The 17249-nt window shown below is 42.5% G+C and overlaps 1 protein-coding gene across 1 annotated transcript; it reads right to left on the bottom strand.

Annotated features, from left to right (window-relative positions):
* Window positions 1–8442: 8442 nt before the first annotated feature.
* Window positions 8443–17236, bottom strand: K441DRAFT_707997 (putative mRNA-nucleus export ATPase). Its single transcript, XM_067653755.1, has 10 exons — window positions 16533–17236; window positions 16170–16458; window positions 15703–16115; window positions 15221–15644; window positions 14885–15138; window positions 13060–13064; window positions 11732–12379; window positions 9739–11678; window positions 8966–9680; window positions 8443–8924 (listed from the first exon to the last, which is right to left on the bottom strand). The coding sequence occupies exons 1-10, from the start codon at window positions 16945–16947 to the stop codon at window positions 8886–8888; spliced, it is 5142 nt and encodes a 1713-aa protein (XP_067499520.1). The 5' UTR covers window positions 16948–17236; the 3' UTR covers window positions 8443–8885.
* Window positions 17237–17249: the final 13 nt, after the last annotated feature.

Raw genomic sequence — 17249 nt, 5'->3', positions numbered from 1 at the left:
CGGAGCTCTATATGGGCTCTATACGGAGCTCTACCAAAGGCTCTGCTAGAAAGCTCTGCCAGAAAGCTCTGCTAGAAAGCTCTGCACGAAGCTGCTAGAGGCTCCCTACGAAGCTCCCTTAAAGCTCTGCACGGAGCTCTGCCAAGACTCCACATAGAGCTCTACCGAAGCTCTGCACGGAGCTCTACCAAAGGCTCTACCAGAAGCTCTATATGAAGCTCTACCAGATGCTCTCTACGAAGCTCCCTCAAAGCTCTATACGAAGCTCTGTACGGAGCTCTACCAAAGGCTCTACTAGAAGCTTGGCACGAAGCTCTACTAAGACTCCGTACAGAGCTCTACCGAAGCTCTNCATAGAGCTCTACCNAAGCTCTGCATAGAGCTCTACTAAAGCTCTACATAGAGCTCTACCGAAGCTCTGCATAGAGCTCTACCGAAGCTCTATACGGAGCTCTACCAAAGCTCTGCACGGAGCTCTACTGAAGCTCTGTACGGAGCTCTACCAAAGCTCTGTACGGAGCTCTACCGAAGCTCTATACGGAGCTCTACCAAAGCTCTGTACGGAGCTCTACCGAAGCTCTACACGGAGCTCTACCGAAGCTCTGTACGGAGCTCTACCGAAGCTCTATACGGAGCTCTACCGAAGCTCTGTACGGAGCTCTACCAAAGCTCTACACAAAGCTCTACCGAAGCTCTGCACAGAGCTCTGCCAAAGGCTCTACCAGAAGCTCTACCAGAGGCTCTCTACGAAGCTCCCTTAAAGTTCTGCACGAAGCTCTACACAGAGCTCTACTAAAGGCTCTACTAGAAGCTCGGCACGAAGCTCTACCAAGACTCCGTATAGAGCTCTACTAAAGTCCTGCATAGAGCTCTACTAAAGCTCTACACAGAGCTCTGCTAAAAGCTCTACTAAAAGCTCTACTAGAGGCTCTCTATAAAGCTCCCTTAAAGCTCTACACAAAGCTCTACTAAGACTCCGCATAGAGCTTTACTAAAGGCTCTATATAAAGCTCTACGCGAAGCTCCATTAAAGCTCTATTAAAGCCTTACGCGGAGCTATATTAAAGCCCTTATATTAAGCCTTATATAGAGCTCTATATAGAGCTCTACGTCTATTATAATATTTATCTCCATATAACTTCTATAACTATATTAACCCCTAAGACCTAACTTAACCTAACTTATTATATAGTTTAGTACCCTAGCTACTATATTATTACTTACGTTAGTCTTTATATAGATATCTTAAAATAGTAAATAGTATAAGGGTTTTAACTTACTTAAAGACTTTAAGCTCTTCCCCCCCCCCTAGTAGGTACTATACTTCCTTCTATATAAGCTTACTAAGCGGCTATATAACTTACTTATAGTCTTTTAAGAAAGTTTAGTAGAAGTTATAGAATCCTAAAAAAGATTATACTCTATTTATAGAGGTAGAAGGTTCCTAATATAGCTACCTTATTAGAGTCTATAGCGATCTTATTAGTTTTAATAATAAAGCCTAGAAACTTTATCTTAATAACGCTAAACTTATTTTTTTAATATCTACCTAAAGGCCTACCTCCTAAAGCCTTTATAAGACCTTCTTAATATAGATATTATACTATAGCGGGTTATCGAAGTATATTAGTATATTATCTATAGAGGCTATATAAAAGTTATCTAAGTAGTTAAAAATAATATTATTAATAAATATCTAAAAGGATATAGNCCNNTTATATAGTCTAAAGGGTAATATATNGTNCTTATATAATCNATATCTTATATAAAAGGTAGTTAAATCCTCTACCTTTTCCTTTATCTATATAGTAGAAAGTCTATTAAATATCTAGCTTAGTAAAGATTTTAGCTCTTAATAACCTGGTTAACGTCTCCCTAATTAATAGTAATAGGTAGCAGTTCTTTTTAGTAATCTTATTAAACTTTTAAAAGTTAATATANAATTACTACCCCCTTTAAACTTCTTAGTAATAGAANTAGAGTAGTAAAGGGTATATTACTTAGTATTATAANCCNNTTCTATAGGTCCTNCTATAAGTACGNCTTAACTAGCTTTAGCTATTTTAGTAATATAATATATATTAGACTAAGGGCTAAATTATAACTACTACCTTTAAGAATAATATTATAGTCTACTCCCTTATAATATAGTAGTAGCGTATTAGATATAGATCTNAAGAAGTAGTTAGTATACTCTTAGTAAGGCTATAGTAGCTTTTTATAGATAAGTTAGTAAAGCTCTTTCTTATTATTAAATAGGGCATCTTATNTCTTTTTATTCTTTATTAGTTAGTCTAACTTATAGAAGCTAGTAGATCTAATTATAATACCTTCTTGATTTACGCCTTATAAGTTCTTTACTTTAAAGTAGTATAATATCTACTACCCTAGCTTCCTTAGTAGATAAAGTCTTCTTAACCTTAAATTTAAGGTTAGTTATTATTAGGGTAAAGTTAGTCCTCTATCTTCCTAATTTATATATTAGGCGTTAATTCTCTAATATAGATATTTATAGTTAATATAAGGCCTAATATATACGCAAGGTAAGATTGCTTTAAATTAACTTTAATAAGGGAACTTCTTATCTTAAAGCTCTATAGTTATAGTAGTATATTTTCTTTAATCTATATCCTTTTAGTAACCGCTATAATTAGTATAGGTAGAGTTCCTTTCTTAATATAATTATATTACTCTACTAGTTATTATTACCTTATATATAGATATAATAACCCCCCTATCCTTTTAATTTATAGAACTTTAGTTTATATTTAATTACTTAATAATTAGCTATAGCTTATAGTATTATAAAGGCTCTTTACCTATACTAGAGTTTAAGTAAGCTTATTATATTTAAGATTCTACGCCGGCTTAATATAACTAATATATAGTACTATAAAGGCATATACTTATCTTAAGATCTCTCCTAGCTAATATAGGCGCTATATATAGATTACTTTAATCTATATCTTAAGTATAGACTTTTTTAAAGCTACCTTTTTTCTAACTTTCTACAGTTAGTAACTATCTTATAACTCCTTACTATTAGTTATAAAGTATTTATTAGAATGTACTCCTTACTTATTATAGTTAGAGTTAGATAACTATTACCTTTTATAGTTAGTACTTAAGTTAAAGACTATCTTAAATAGGAGACTATTAGTATTATTAGCGCCCTTACTTAAAACTCTTTAAACCTAGGCTAATTAGTAGTTACTGTTACTCCTTACCTTTCTACCTTAGCCCTTAGGCCGTACTATAAGTGGTCTTATAATAGATATAAAACCTATATTCTCTTTATCTCTTACCTTAACTTCTATTAAGATGCCGTAGGTTATAATAAAGGTTATTTATAAAAGCTTCTCCTGTCTAATCTAGCGCCTAGGTATACTAGTAAGTAAAGGGCTATTTAGTATATTATAAACTGAGCGTTGTTTTTAGGCGTAAGAATAGTAGGACTAATTATATATATAAATAGCTCTAAGGGTTAAAAGCTAGCGCCTTATATTTAGAAATAGCCCCTTAGTTATAAGAGCCTCCTAGCTATTACTAATAGTTTTAGTTAACGCTTATTCCTATTAATAGCTATTTAAATCTGAATATATACTTAATTATATATGAAGTAAACCGGTCGCCTATAAAATAGCAATTTTCTTTCTAGCGTTTAGGAGTAGAAAGACTAGGGCCGTCATAGACGTATATGATCTATATAAGGTAGAAGTATATATATATATAGCGCTATATGAAAGGACGCTTTAAAGACGCGCTTATAATTACCTATAGGTACTAATTTAGTTTTTTATATAGGTAGGGTCTGCGGAAGGTTACTATAGAAGTATACTATATTCCGCTAAAGGGGAGAGCATGGGGCCTAGGTTTATTAATACTATATTTTAGAGTGTCTCTAAGGTCAGTAGTATAGTGGTACGATACAGCTTTATGATATAGCGTAGCGGTAGTAGTATAACTAACTTATCCTAAAAGATAAGGCGGGTCCTATCTATAGAAGCTCTAATAAGTAGGACTACTTCTAAATATATAGGTGTTATTCTTATCTATACTTAATTAGGATCTTAAAGTATAAGTAGGAGGGTAGTTTTTACTAGAGAGTTAGCGTTTATTGTTATAATACCTTAGGGTAGTAACTGCTAGCGCTATATAGTTCTATAAATTTTACTAGATAAATAACGGTATTATATAAAAATATTCTTTCTATACTACTAGGGCTATTAATAAAGAAGAGACCGCTTTTTATTAGTATTTACTATATATATAGTTAAGCGTGCTAAAAATTAAGCGCTACCCTATATTAAGTGAAGGAACGCCTTCTATAACCTCCGCCTATAAATCTCTTTATAGAAAATCCAAGTTTATTTATATAGAGACTAATTCTAAAGTAAGTATACTCCTTAATCTATTTATATTAGGGCTTAGTAAGGTAATAGTATTCTAGATTAAGGTTATAACTAATAAGTAGAGCGCGTAGATAGTAAATACATAAGGTCTTTAGCCTACTTCTAGGTTAGGTTAAGAACCGTATAGATTATATATAGTTAAGTAAAAGTAGTTATCTGCTAGCTCCCTTTAGAATAGATTCTATAGGGTGCGTAGATCTATAGACCTATAGCTAGCTAGCTAGCTAGCTAGTATAATAATAAAATAGCTCGCGGAACTACCTTCTAAGCTAAAAGTACGCGGGCTTACGTAGTGCTTATATATATCTCCTATATTATCCTAAAGTAAGCTATATATTAAAGTATACTACTTAAAAGGTAGGGTATCCTTACGTCTTTAAAAAGTACTAGCTAGTAATATTAACTAGAAGAAGCTATAAGTAGTATACCTCCCCTACGCTAATTAGAATCTAAATAATATAGCTAATAGAGAACCCCTTATAGTAAGGGAGCTACTACTTACGCCGCTTATTCTACGTATAGTAAGTAGGAAAGTNATAATAGAATATTTCTATACGCTATCTTATATTCTCTATAAAGAACTATATAAGTATAGTTCTATATATAGTATCCTAGATAAGACGCTTCTCTAAAGCCTAATTAGGCTAGATTATAATAAACTACTAGCCTTCTATATAGATTATAAGTGTAAGGGATATTATTGCGGACACCTTGGGTTGCCCTTAGGACAACCCCCGGACGCCCCTCAGATGGTCGCCGGTCACGTGCCGGAGGCACGTACCCGTAGTATATAGTCTCCACAATCCCAGAGGCCTTACCTCCTCAAGGATTTGTCTCTCTCACCAATCTATCCTATTCCATAATCGTGTCCTTATAGCCCCCTATCTATAAGATCCCCTTACATTTAAATCCTTCCTACTCCTTTTTAGAAGGGCAGTCGGCTTTAAGGACCAGATTATTTATTTACATCTTTTGTTTATAACCACTATTCTCCCTTAAAAATCTCGCGATAACCTAAACGGAAACTCCACGGATACCTTATGGAAAGCCGTCGCGCAAAGGCAGGAAGGTCCCTCCGATAGCAAGAGATTGCGATAATATAACCCTTTAGGTAAGACGGCCGAATAAGCCCTAATACCTAGATACTCCAGAAGCTCGAAGACTCTCGTACACCTACGGTTACCGGCAACGCTAAGGAAATTATAGACACCCTCTATAATAGTTATAACGCTACTAAAAAGCAACCAGAACCCCTCCGGCCCCACTTAGGCCAATTAAAAGATTAAGCGCTAGAGGTAACTCTAAGATCTTCCCCTAAGCTAGAAATGCTAGAGGAATATACTAATATGTCCAACTAGGGAACTAACCAGAACCCTCCCGGAAGACTACCGGCCTATAATTAGCATAGTAGCGGTGCATAAACTGCTTACGAGCTAAGTAGGCCTACCCCTTTAGGTAATCTAAGCTAATTACTAACTTAAGACCCGAGCCTCGTTAGGAAGCCTATACTAGCTACTAGTACTAACACTACCTCTATAGCAGAAGCCTCCCTAGGCCTAAGTTTAGAAGGTTAAGAGTCCTAAACTAATTTCCTTTAAGACGGATATCGGGAAGCTATTATAAGACTTTTAAAAGCTATGCGGGAGGAAGCTACTAATAAATATATTAGAACCCTTTAAGGGTAAATCTAGATCTAGTAGGGTCTAATCTAAGCTAGGTAAATTCTTTTACAACCTGGTTAAGGCTAAGGGCTTTTTAGGAGCTACTTAGTACCTACCTAAAGAGGTGTAGAAGACTTAGAGAGTTATTTATATAATAAATAGAAAAAGGATATAGACTGACTGGCTAAGGCCTCTAGTAGTTTAGAACTCCGCTATAAACCCAACGCCTAGTAGTTAGACGATTAGGTTCGTAAGGTAGATAACTTCTTTAAGATACTAATAATATAAGATAATACCAAAGAATATATACGCTAGATTATTGGTAAGATTAAAGACCAATTGCTAAACTAGATCGCACTTAATTAGCTTAATAAAGAGCAAATTACTATATAGCTATAGCTGCAAACCTTCCTAAAGAAATAGACTTAAGATCTGTATATTGTATAATACGATAATATAAAGCTATTCTGGAATGGGACACAGCTAGACCGCTATAACTTCCACCAGTTTATAAACTTTATAAAAACTCATGCTTAATAGATGGATTTAGAACCCTTTAAAAATAAGGACGGTAGCATCTATAAGAAGGAGAAGATTGGGTTTATCTGGGCTAGAATTAAGCTAGCAATTCGTGACGAAATAAAGCGCGTGGGAGCCCTATTATAGATCACTATATATACGGATTTTAAACGAGCAGTTCTAAACGCTAAAGATGCGGTAAGGAACCAGACCTCTTCCGGTAGGAAGCTAAGGGGTCACTAAAAGCGCGGGTACTTTAGTAGTAATGTAGGGTAGACCTAACCTTTAAAAAAGCCGTTCTTAAAGAGAACTTTGGAAGGGTTAAAGTTAGGGGCCTTAAATAATGGGAAAGACTTTTAGGGCCAACCTAATACCCGTCCGGCACCTTTATAGGAACACTCTAAGAAGTTAAGAGAAAACTCTAAAGGTAGATTTTATTAGAAAAATAAGCAGGGCGATAACCGCACTAATAATCTAAAAAAAGAAAAGCCCTAGTTGCGGACCTCTCTTGGCTACAACTAAGGCAAGATATAAAAGGAAAGACTCTCTGTATTACTATTAAGCTAGAAATAATACTCCCTATAGGTAAGGCATAATAGTTCCAAGTACTATATAACAGCGGCGCCGAAATTAATCTTATATAATATAATTTAGTAAAAGAGTATAAACTTATCCTATTATAAAGGTGGCGGAAACCTATTATAGGCTTCCTAGATAAGCATCGGATTAAGCTATATAGTGCCTATAAGCTTATAGTGTTAGTAGCTAATATATACAACCGCACTAAGGTAATTAGCCCGCAACCCTTCTAGGCGGCTGACTTTATAGGTTATAACTTTATCCTTAAATACCCTTAGCTTACGGAAGCAGATCTTAAGATACGCTTTAAGACTAGAGCCTTTAAATAGTAAAACAATAAAGATTCGGAAGGGCGTATATTACTAATAAGCCTAAAGGACATCCTAGAGAATATAGCCCTAGGCGAAACAGTATACGCTCTACACCCAAAGGAGTATTAGATCTAACCCCTATTTAATAGCAAGATAGGTATAGAGCCTAGTATAGGTAATAACCCCTCTATAACGGAAACCCTACGGGGAACTACCGGATAGGTCGCGGAGACATTATAAGGAGGTAGCGATCTTAAGGATCTTACGAGATACTTTAACCGCTATGGGTTACTCTGGCTTAAGTAATATACGGAGAGTATGCTACGGCACCTTAAACGCTGCGTTAAGGAGTTCCCTACCCTCTACTAGCTACTGCATAAAACGGTTTAACGTATAGTGGCAACTATATATAAGCAACTACTATAGCGCATAACACTGCCCGCGAGTATCCTAAGGGAGCTCTGGGACCTACCTAACAATAATATAGAAGATAAACGCGACCCTAATTTGTTAAATATTCTAGTAGGCCTAAGGGACTTACTAAGGGTATTTTTGGGTAGGAGAGCTAAAGTCCTACTATAGAACTTAGAGTACAATTATGCAATTAATCTAGAAGAAGGCAAGTAACCGCCGAACCTTCCTATTTACAACCTCTCGCGTAAAGAGCTTAAGATCCTACAGGAGTACCTTAATAGCTTACTGGAAAAGGGATGGATCTAGCCTAGTAAGTCGCCGTTAGGCGCGCCGATCCTCTTTATCCTAAAACTAGATAGAACTATAAGGCTATATATAGATTATCGCGGTCTTAACAAGATTATAATTAAGAACCGTTACCCACTACCACTAGTTAGTAAAATGCTGGATTAACTATCTAGGGCGAAGATCTTCGCCTGGTACGGCACTAGCGGGGACGAGGTGAAGTGGGTAGAAGCAGTCAGATGCCTCCAAAAAGAGCAGGAGCGCACGTCCACAAAGGGAGTGGGTATGAAAATTGTGGGTCTAAAACCAGATCGTCCTAGGCTAAGCAAGTGAGCGAATCCATATGGACTCCGTGACAAAGACGGGCAATACGGCTGAGCAGAGGAATAGTTTTACCTTTCCTGCTGTGAGATGTTCGAACGGAGTAGGTCACAAGGATCACCATAAGGAGACATGACTAGAGCAAAAAGAAAGTACTTTTGCACATGAACTAACTCTGCAATTAAAACCCTCAGAATGGTGTCAAAGGCTTCCGACATCATCAACCTAAAGGGATAGAGTATGTAGATTAATCGTACCGCCCCAGTCTATTAATTCTCATCACCCAACCCTATCTTGTCGAACCGTCTATACGAACGCCTGGAAATGCAACGTGACGTGACCCGTATCTAGGACTCACCCTCCAGGTCATAAATGCATAGCCTCTATGCTTCGTCATCCGTGTCTGGTGGGTGTGGGGTACCCTATTAATAGTTAGCATCAGAGTGCTATCGAGATTATGAACTGGGACACAGAGTTTACTCGCCTTGGGACTGTTCAGCCACTCGATGTGCCTTAGGCGGCGCCTGACTTCTCTTTCCTTGAGCTGAGCCCTTGTCAACTTCTTCTTCTTGCGCGCACGGAATTTCATATCCCCATCCTTGCCTTCGGCCTCTGAGTTAGCTGCACTTGCTGCCGCGCTCGGAGCAGCAGATGATACATTTGAGCTTGCAACGCTGCTACCAGGGCGGCTGGAGTCGTCAAATCGATCCATGGAGATGGCGAGGTGACCTTTGTGAGTGACACGGCCGTCCGCAACGTGCCATTGCTCGGGGCATAGCGCGCCGACGAATTCTTCGTTGTGAGAAATCATGACAACACCTCCCTTGTAATCTCTAATCGCAACAGCCAGCCCGCCCAATGAATCTCTGTCCAAGAAATTGGTTGGTTCGTCAAGGACCAGCAGATGAGGATTGTTCCACATGGCACCTGCTAGCACGACCTTGACTTTCTGACCACCAGAAAGACCAGAGATCTCATTGTGGTTGGCAATCTCTGGGTCCAAGCCTACGTCTTCGAAATGCTTGGAGATAATCTTAGGTTCGAGGACACGGAACCCGAGACCCTCACGCGAGGCTTCATGATCATCGAATTCCTGAACGAGTTTGGAGAAGCCGAGGGAAATAAGGGTTTCGCGGGAGACTTGGCTGTTATACTTAGGGAGCATATTGAGCCATTTGCTGTAAACACATTAGTGCCTGAAGGTCTTGGGTAGAATATGAGTTTTGAGTGACTTACACTTCATACTGGAAACTCTTCTTCCACTTCTGTCTACCAATCAATGACTCAATCTTCCTCCCACCACTGCCATCACCAAGGTCAACCAGCTTGTCCATCTGTGCCTTATCTTCTTCAGTCAAAATACGTGTCTGCTTCATCAGCACTTCACGATCATCGCCGTTAGCGTATCGCCATTGCAAATACTGATTTGGTGTCTTCTCCATATGCATCTCAACGTGTTCTAGCGCGTGCTGCTTGATATAACCAATTCGCAAATTGGGATGCTTTTCAACCTTACCTTGCTGCGGAATCAACTCGCCAGTAAGGATTTTAATGAGAGTGGATTTGCCAGCACCATTAGCGCCAATGATGGCAGTACGAGAAGAGAGCGAGAGCGAGCAGCTAACGTCGTGGAGAGACGGCTTTGGCGCACCAGGATAGGTGAAAGTACAGTTTGTCATACGGAGGATGGAACGAGTCATGGATTTGACGCCGGTCAGGATTCCAGGAGGAGGGAATTTGAATTGAACATTTGAAGCGGTTAGAGTATAGTAGCTCTTTGCCTCTGGCTTGACTTTGACGAAGGCAGCGAGGTTACCTTTGTAGCAGACAAGCTTCTTATTTTCGTAATGGTAAATGTCTGTACAAACTTCATCAAGGAAGCCGGAGTCGTGACTGACGATGAGGCTAGTGATTTCGGTGTGCTTCTTGAGATACTCCTCGAGCCATTTGACATTGGCAACATCCAAATGATTGGTAGGCTCGTCTAGCAGTAGAACATCCGCGCGCATCAGCATTGCGCGTGCCAAAGCCAATTTCATTTTCCAACCACCTGAGAGCGAGCCAACTTTTTGAGATTGCCTGCCATTGGGTCCAGATGTGAAGCCGACCTCTTCTAGAACCTCAGAGATACGCTCTAGCCCCTCTGATGCTAGCTTGGGGTCTTTGGATACGAATTCGAGGATGCTGAGATCAGCGTCTTCGCCTTGGTTATGCTCTACGAAGCAAGTTCGAACTTCATCCTGAGGTGGGAAGCCTTCGAGTTTGCCCTCGGAAATACTCCTCATGAGGGTTGACTTTCCAGCACCATTACGGCCACAGAGACCATACCTATGGCCTTTGAGAAGTCTCAGGTTAGTATGGGACAGCAGGAGCATGCCCCCGTACCCCAAAGAGAAGGTTGCGTTGACAATTTCAACCTCGCCATCGTCTTCCTTGACTGGCTGTCCAAACTTTCGGTGATCTTCTTCAAGATAGAATTGGTAAACGCCTTCCGCCGCTGGGGAGGAAGCTTCGGCATTCATCAATGGTTGAAGATAGAACTCAACACGTCTAGCGATGCGCCCGTGTTCACGCTGGTTGACATCTTCAGCAACCATTTCAGAGATATAGGTCTTAGCAAAAGCCCAAACTTCTGTGTCGCCCGGGAAGTTCAAAAGTCCTCCGTTCATGCTAACTTGCTTCTCCAGGACCATTACGACGTCAGATGCCATAGTCCGCGCAATTGTACCAGCAGCAATGTTGCCATCCCTATCTGCCATGGCGTTTTCAATCACGTCTAAGGCTCTGCTAGCAATCTCGCGCACCTCTGGAAGAGATGCCCGGTCCTTGACGGCTTTGACACCGGGCTTCAGTTTCGGTAAGAAAGCTCGGGCTTCGATGGGATCGTGAACAAGTTTTGTCAGATTCTCCACCACAACCACTGTTTGTCGTAGAACTTCCTGTGAGGTTGAAGGGGTGTTGAGGGAGCGTTCGAGTAAAGGAGTGAGAAGGGCGAGAACTGGAGAGGTGACAATGGAGACGAATGTGGTCTGCGATAGAGCGTGAATAGCCTGTTGCTGACTCTGTGTAGAAGGGTTTTCCATTGATTTGATAAGCAGTGGTATCCGCGGAGCGACGTCGTCATTTTGGAGGAGAGTTGTGAGAGAGTTCATAGTTTTCACTGCTTCCCTCGCAACCTATACTTCGAATTAACATCTTTGGTAAAGCCTGTTGAGTTAAGCCTGCTCACCTCTGCTTTGAGATCATGCATACCCCCCTCAACCACAGGGATTAGGCCTTCCAACTTTCTGCCCATCGAATCCCTAAGGATATCCTTGTCTTTCTCCTCTACCGCACTTCCTGTTCCCAATTTTGCCTTATCCGCCATCCGTCCTAGCAGCTTGAACGCGCCAACTGTACCCTGCCATTTGCCCGACTTCTTCCCAAGATACTTTACTAAGACCGGCAATAGCCCCGCAACTTTTGTCTCAGGTTCAAGGTTATCAAACAGTGCGTCTAGAGCATACTGTGCTGAATCCCGAATCGTCGAGACCTTGTCCGAGAGCGCATCGAGAGCAAGCGGAACAAGATTTTCCTCTTGAAGCAGAAAAATCACTTCGCTTAGTCTCTGGTGTCTCGGAAATCGCTCGAAAAGTGCGCCAAGAGCGAACATAGAGCCCTCTCTCCGTACAGGGTTCTTCTTATCCGCAGCCGCCTTCTTGATCTCATCGAGGACGCCATATCCCTTGAAGCCGCGAAAGCCGATTGAGTTTTGGAGCACAGTCGTGAGCGAGTAGGATGCGTCCAAGGAAGCCTGAGATGTCTTGCTTGTAAAGATTGCGGTGAGAATCGAGGAGATTTCGTCTTGAGTGGGGGGAGTAGCGGACGATTCAGAGGACTTGACCACGATTGCGGGGGCCATAGGGGGCGATTCGTGATGGGGCATTTCCCACGGGGGGAAAAGAAGAAGGGCGGCCGAGGAATATGTATGAAATAAGGTACTTCTGAGGGTATCGGTAGATATAGGTGCCTCTCGAGGGGCTTTGTGCGCTGCGGAGGTTTATTTCGTTTAGCGGTCGCACGGGTGGAGCAAAAAAAAAAAAAAGGCTTCTGTCAGAGCATCCTGCACTCTTCTATATATGTAGAGTGGAGATTTCTGAGGGAAGGGAAAAGGAAGAGGGAAAAGGAAGAGAGAAAAGAGACGCTGCGGAGGGGGCAAGAAGTCGGGCTCGGGGCTGAGAGAGAATTATTTCTGGTGTCCTTGGCTTGGCTGACTGAAAGGCGGCGCAAAGGCGCTCGGACCCCTCGGCTTGAGCGAAATCTCCGCTAAACTGTGTCTGACCGTGGGGCTGAATCTTGTACAAACTTCATGCTACGAATACTAATCCATGCTCGTGCTAATAGGATTGAATTAATTGTGATTTGGTATAAAAACAGTGTGGGCACCATGAGAGTATAAAGGCAGCATCTGTTCCTGGGTGAATGCCATCATAGAGTATCATTCCATCAACCTGCCATAACACTGGCCAAAGTTTAGAACCCTTGAACGAGACTCGGATACGAGTCAGATCGACTCACAGCTTCTGGAGGACTTCAGCAGGGTATCAAGATACGCCGCGACTCGGGGCACGTGGAGACACCTCGTTGCGCCAGAGCCGATCCCGCTGAAGGCACCCAAGCCGCCAGTCTCCTTCAAGCGCAAGATTTTGCTCCAAGTGCGTGAGGAGCGTCCCTATCGAGAATAGCTTATGCTTGGAACGGCAGAGCTAAGAGCAGGGGAGACTACCTTATAGAGTCCCTGGACTGTATAAGCATAGCTGAAGCTGACCGGAGCCAACTATCCAAAAGTGCCTCGAGATCAGCAGTCGCGACTGATGATTTCGCTCTTGTAAGTCGCGATATGTTAAATCACGACACCTTTTTCAGGTTCTAATTCAGCCTACGCTTGCAGCTCCTCTCATAATTGGCTGCTGAAGATATCTGAAGCCCTTCTATTATAGTTAATTGATCCTCTGTTCCACATTACAAGACTCAGAGGAGGATACCCTTTTACAACCATTTCTACTTTTACGACTTATTCCCGGGGGACTTAGATATGAGCCCCGAAAATTGGCAGTCTTCTTATCTTTGATTGTCATTATTTGAAAAGCAACTTTCTTTTCAATAGTGATTTTAGGAGTTCTATTTACAGAGTTAGGCGTTTGCGTTCTCGCCCCCAAGCGTGACGGAGCTCGCATCCGACTCCATCTGTTTGTTGGTGTCATTCTGGCTCACGGCGAGCATTCTCCATCGAAGCCTCGCCTCTCTCTGTTCTTGTTTCTTCAACTTCCCTCTCTTCTGCCTCGCCCAAATTTCCCGCTTCTCCCGCTTCTCCTTTTCTAATCTCTCGTATATCTTCATACAGAAGCAACAGAAGGACTTATTGTCCCTGAGTCGCGGTCTCACCCACCACTTAGACTGGTCCGAGCAATGCCGGTGGAACCAGCCGTTCCATGGGCATCCTCGACCCTTGCCTTCAGGCCCCAGACAAAAGCGCTGCCCGAGGTCAGGAGCCCACTGGCGGGTCTGGCAGAAACAGAAAAAGCTGTGAGATTTACTATGGGTCTTTGGTGGAGACATGGTATAGCCAGGAGAGTTTTAACAACTACGTGGTCGTGTGAATCTTATGGATGAGAATACAGGTAGAAATTTTATTTCGTATGAAGCCTCTAAATTTTGTGAGGTGTTGTATCCGAGCTTTGTCCGGTGCTTGGGTAGAGTCTAGTAGGTCACGGAAAAGCGAGTAAGAGGCCTGTGCAATGGTGTGTGAGGGGTCGAAGTCGAACTTTGTGCGGTCAGGTCTTAGGGACTGCGCGTGAGAGACAAAGGGGTTTTGTCCGATCTTAATATTGGCGAGTAGAGAAAATATTCGCGGCTGAGGTGCCAGCAGACCTCTCTAATTGTCAGAGCGTCGCTATGGTCAAAATTCTTGCGTTTAGGTCCGCAATCATAGGTTTAAATTTTAGCTGAGGACTGAGCAAAGCGCCACAGATTCAGAAAATAAAGTTGAGTGGGTTTGTATGCAGCATCCAAGTCACAGTGGTTAGAGAAAGCCGTAGACAAGCGTCGTGGAATTCGTCTAGAAGTGGACGAACTGAACGTAGGATATGCCGACAGAACTTGAAGAAAACACGAGCGGTGGGGCTGGCGGTGAATGAGAAGACTTCATCGATAAAGTTTCGGGTTGGTGCGGGAGTCAGACTATGTTTTCATGTGATTGGGTCTCCAGTGTTGCGAATGATACTTTATATGTACAAGTCTATTTAAAAGCCTGCAGTGTGCCACATGTTAGTGAGTGGCTTTTATTAAAAAATCCTATAGCGTGAGGTGCACATCGTGACGGATTTATATGGATTTGACGTACCAGCCTCAGTATTCCCCTCACCCATACTCTTACTGCCATTGCTCCCGCTCTGGATGGAGCCTAGGATACCGTCGATGTAACCTGCACCGCTCCATTTTTGGTGCGTTAAAACATCGCAACCAATTTCCTTCTCTCTCCGTTGGACTAAGTTTACGTATGCTAGCATACCATCCTCCTTGAATGCTTTAGAAAGCTCGCAGGAAATGGTCGCGGTAGAATGTAAGCCGGCCAATGAAATGAGCTGCAAGACAAATCTAAGATAATGTCAGCTCTTGGCAAAATATCATCCGTTGGAGAAGAAACACCTCTCAGTGTATTAATAATTGTGGTACTTACCCATGTTTGGCTAGATCCCAAACAAAGCTCTTCAGTGTTTGCTCTGAGAAACCTTGGCCCATCCAATTGAAGCTTGGGCTCAAATTATACACAAGCTTCTTGCCGGGCCATTTCTGTCTGATCTCGCCAGCAAACCCAGCTGCTTTCTCAACGCTTGGATCGGCCGTTTCGAGCCAAAGAAGATCTGCGTATGGCGCAAATTCTTTGGCTCGCTTTGTTGCTGCAGGGATACCCGCCTTGTAATGGTAAAATCCTTCGCGAGTGCGTGGTATATCCCAGTTGAAGTAAACAGGCTTCATCGTGTAGTTGTCAGCGATCTTTCGGCGCTTTAGCAGAGATAAATCCGGGTTCTGCTTAACAGTTGAAAGGTATGAATTAATGGACGATTGCGGTGCACCTTCAGCTTCGAGGTGTTTTACAACGGCTGCGCAGTGCGCGTAAGCCTAAGTCCTTGATATTTGTAATATGAGATAGATACTCACCTTCGTCAAAGGTGACAAGCTTATGCTTCTTTACCCATGCAGCCTCAAATTGGTCGACCTCCTTTCCTGGGGCTCCCTGCATCTCCATGTTCTGGAGTGTTTCGGCCAGCGGTTCCGTCTCTTCTGTTACGCCTGTAATAAACTCGTGGTCCCGGACATCAATGGCGCTGCTAATGAGTTTACCGCTTTCTGAGTCTGTTCGGGCAATGACTAGGTTCTCGCAGCCCATCAGGTCCCATTGAAATCGGGCCGCTACGAGGCGGTTAATATGGTCACCAACCGGTACCAGAACTTTCCCGGCAAGATGGCCGCATTTCTTGCCGCCGTGTAGTTGATCCTCAAAATGAACGGCTGCTGCGCCGTTTTCTGCGAAGAGTTTTGCGAGCTTGATGACTGCGGAGAGACCCCCATGGCTATGAAAATTTATTAATCACCAATTTGTCGAGAGTCACTAGTGTTAGACTTACCCAGTGTCACCATCTGCAATTATTGGTCGCATGTAGTCAATATATGGAGCCTTGGCACGCTCCTCTGCGCTTATCTTTCTCCGATTGTCCCAATTCTTGCGATCATGGAGCTGTTGTGCCTTGAAAAGTCGTTGTACTTGATTTGGTACTGTATTATATGGGTAATCACCGAAATCAGCAGACACCTCGTTCGTTGTAGTCAATACTGATGAGCAGGCCCAGCCGGACACATATAACACCTCCTGGTTCGGAGCCTGCTGGGTCATTTGCACAGGATCAATCGCACCCACTACAGCGAGAAAAGTATTGAATTAGTTTTTGGATATTCTACTGGACTAGCATCGGAGAAAACAAGAGACGCACTTGTATGAACGGGCTCCATCTTCGCTGCCCGCTCCTCAAACAAGTTGAACAGCTTCCGTGCCATCAGCGAGCTAGGGTATGTTTGTTGTAAAGATCCTCGCTTGCTGACAACGCCTTCCGCAGAGTATGGCCTTTTAATTCCATTATACCGCGCAGATGCCCACCATTCCTTCACCTGTTGTACCTGCGCATCGAAAAGGGCGTCTTCGGCTTCACCAGCTTTCGAAGCGGTTGGGAGGAGCTGGTAGGAGTCGGCTGGAAGAGCTGAGGACACGGGAGGATCTACTGGTTTAAGGGAGGAGCTCGACATGCGGTATGCTGTGGTAGAGAGGGGTCGTAGGAGTGCCGGTGTTGCATTCGCGATCTTCAATGACCGACTTTGCCAGGCGACTGCTCGTGATACTGTTCGTAACATAACGCCTAAAACCTGAGAATAGCGGATCTAGAGTGTCAGAGGAGAAAGTCGAAGACTAATATGCAATAAATATGAAGGCAAATATTTGTAACCCTTAAGATTATTAGCTCTCAATTGCAGCTTTCACGCCGGGTATCTCTCGGGACTAGGAATTGCCGCTTCACTGATCACGTTTCCCAGACCGACGAAGTCTGGCTCGTGTCTCCAAAACCCCGAAACGTCGGTAGGCGTGGGATGGCGGAGTTTTGATGAGAACTCGGAGGTCTCAGTCGACTCCCACATGTTGTCACGATGGCTTTTGG

The sequence above is a fragment of the Cenococcum geophilum genome, assembly GCF_001692895.1.
Source record: "Cenococcum geophilum 1.58 unplaced genomic scaffold K441scaffold_51, whole genome shotgun sequence".
Classification (NCBI taxonomy): domain Eukaryota; kingdom Fungi; phylum Ascomycota; class Dothideomycetes; order Gloniales; family Gloniaceae; genus Cenococcum; species Cenococcum geophilum.
Note: the sequence above shows the minus strand (reverse complement) of the source record. Positions and strands in the feature narration are given on the sequence as shown.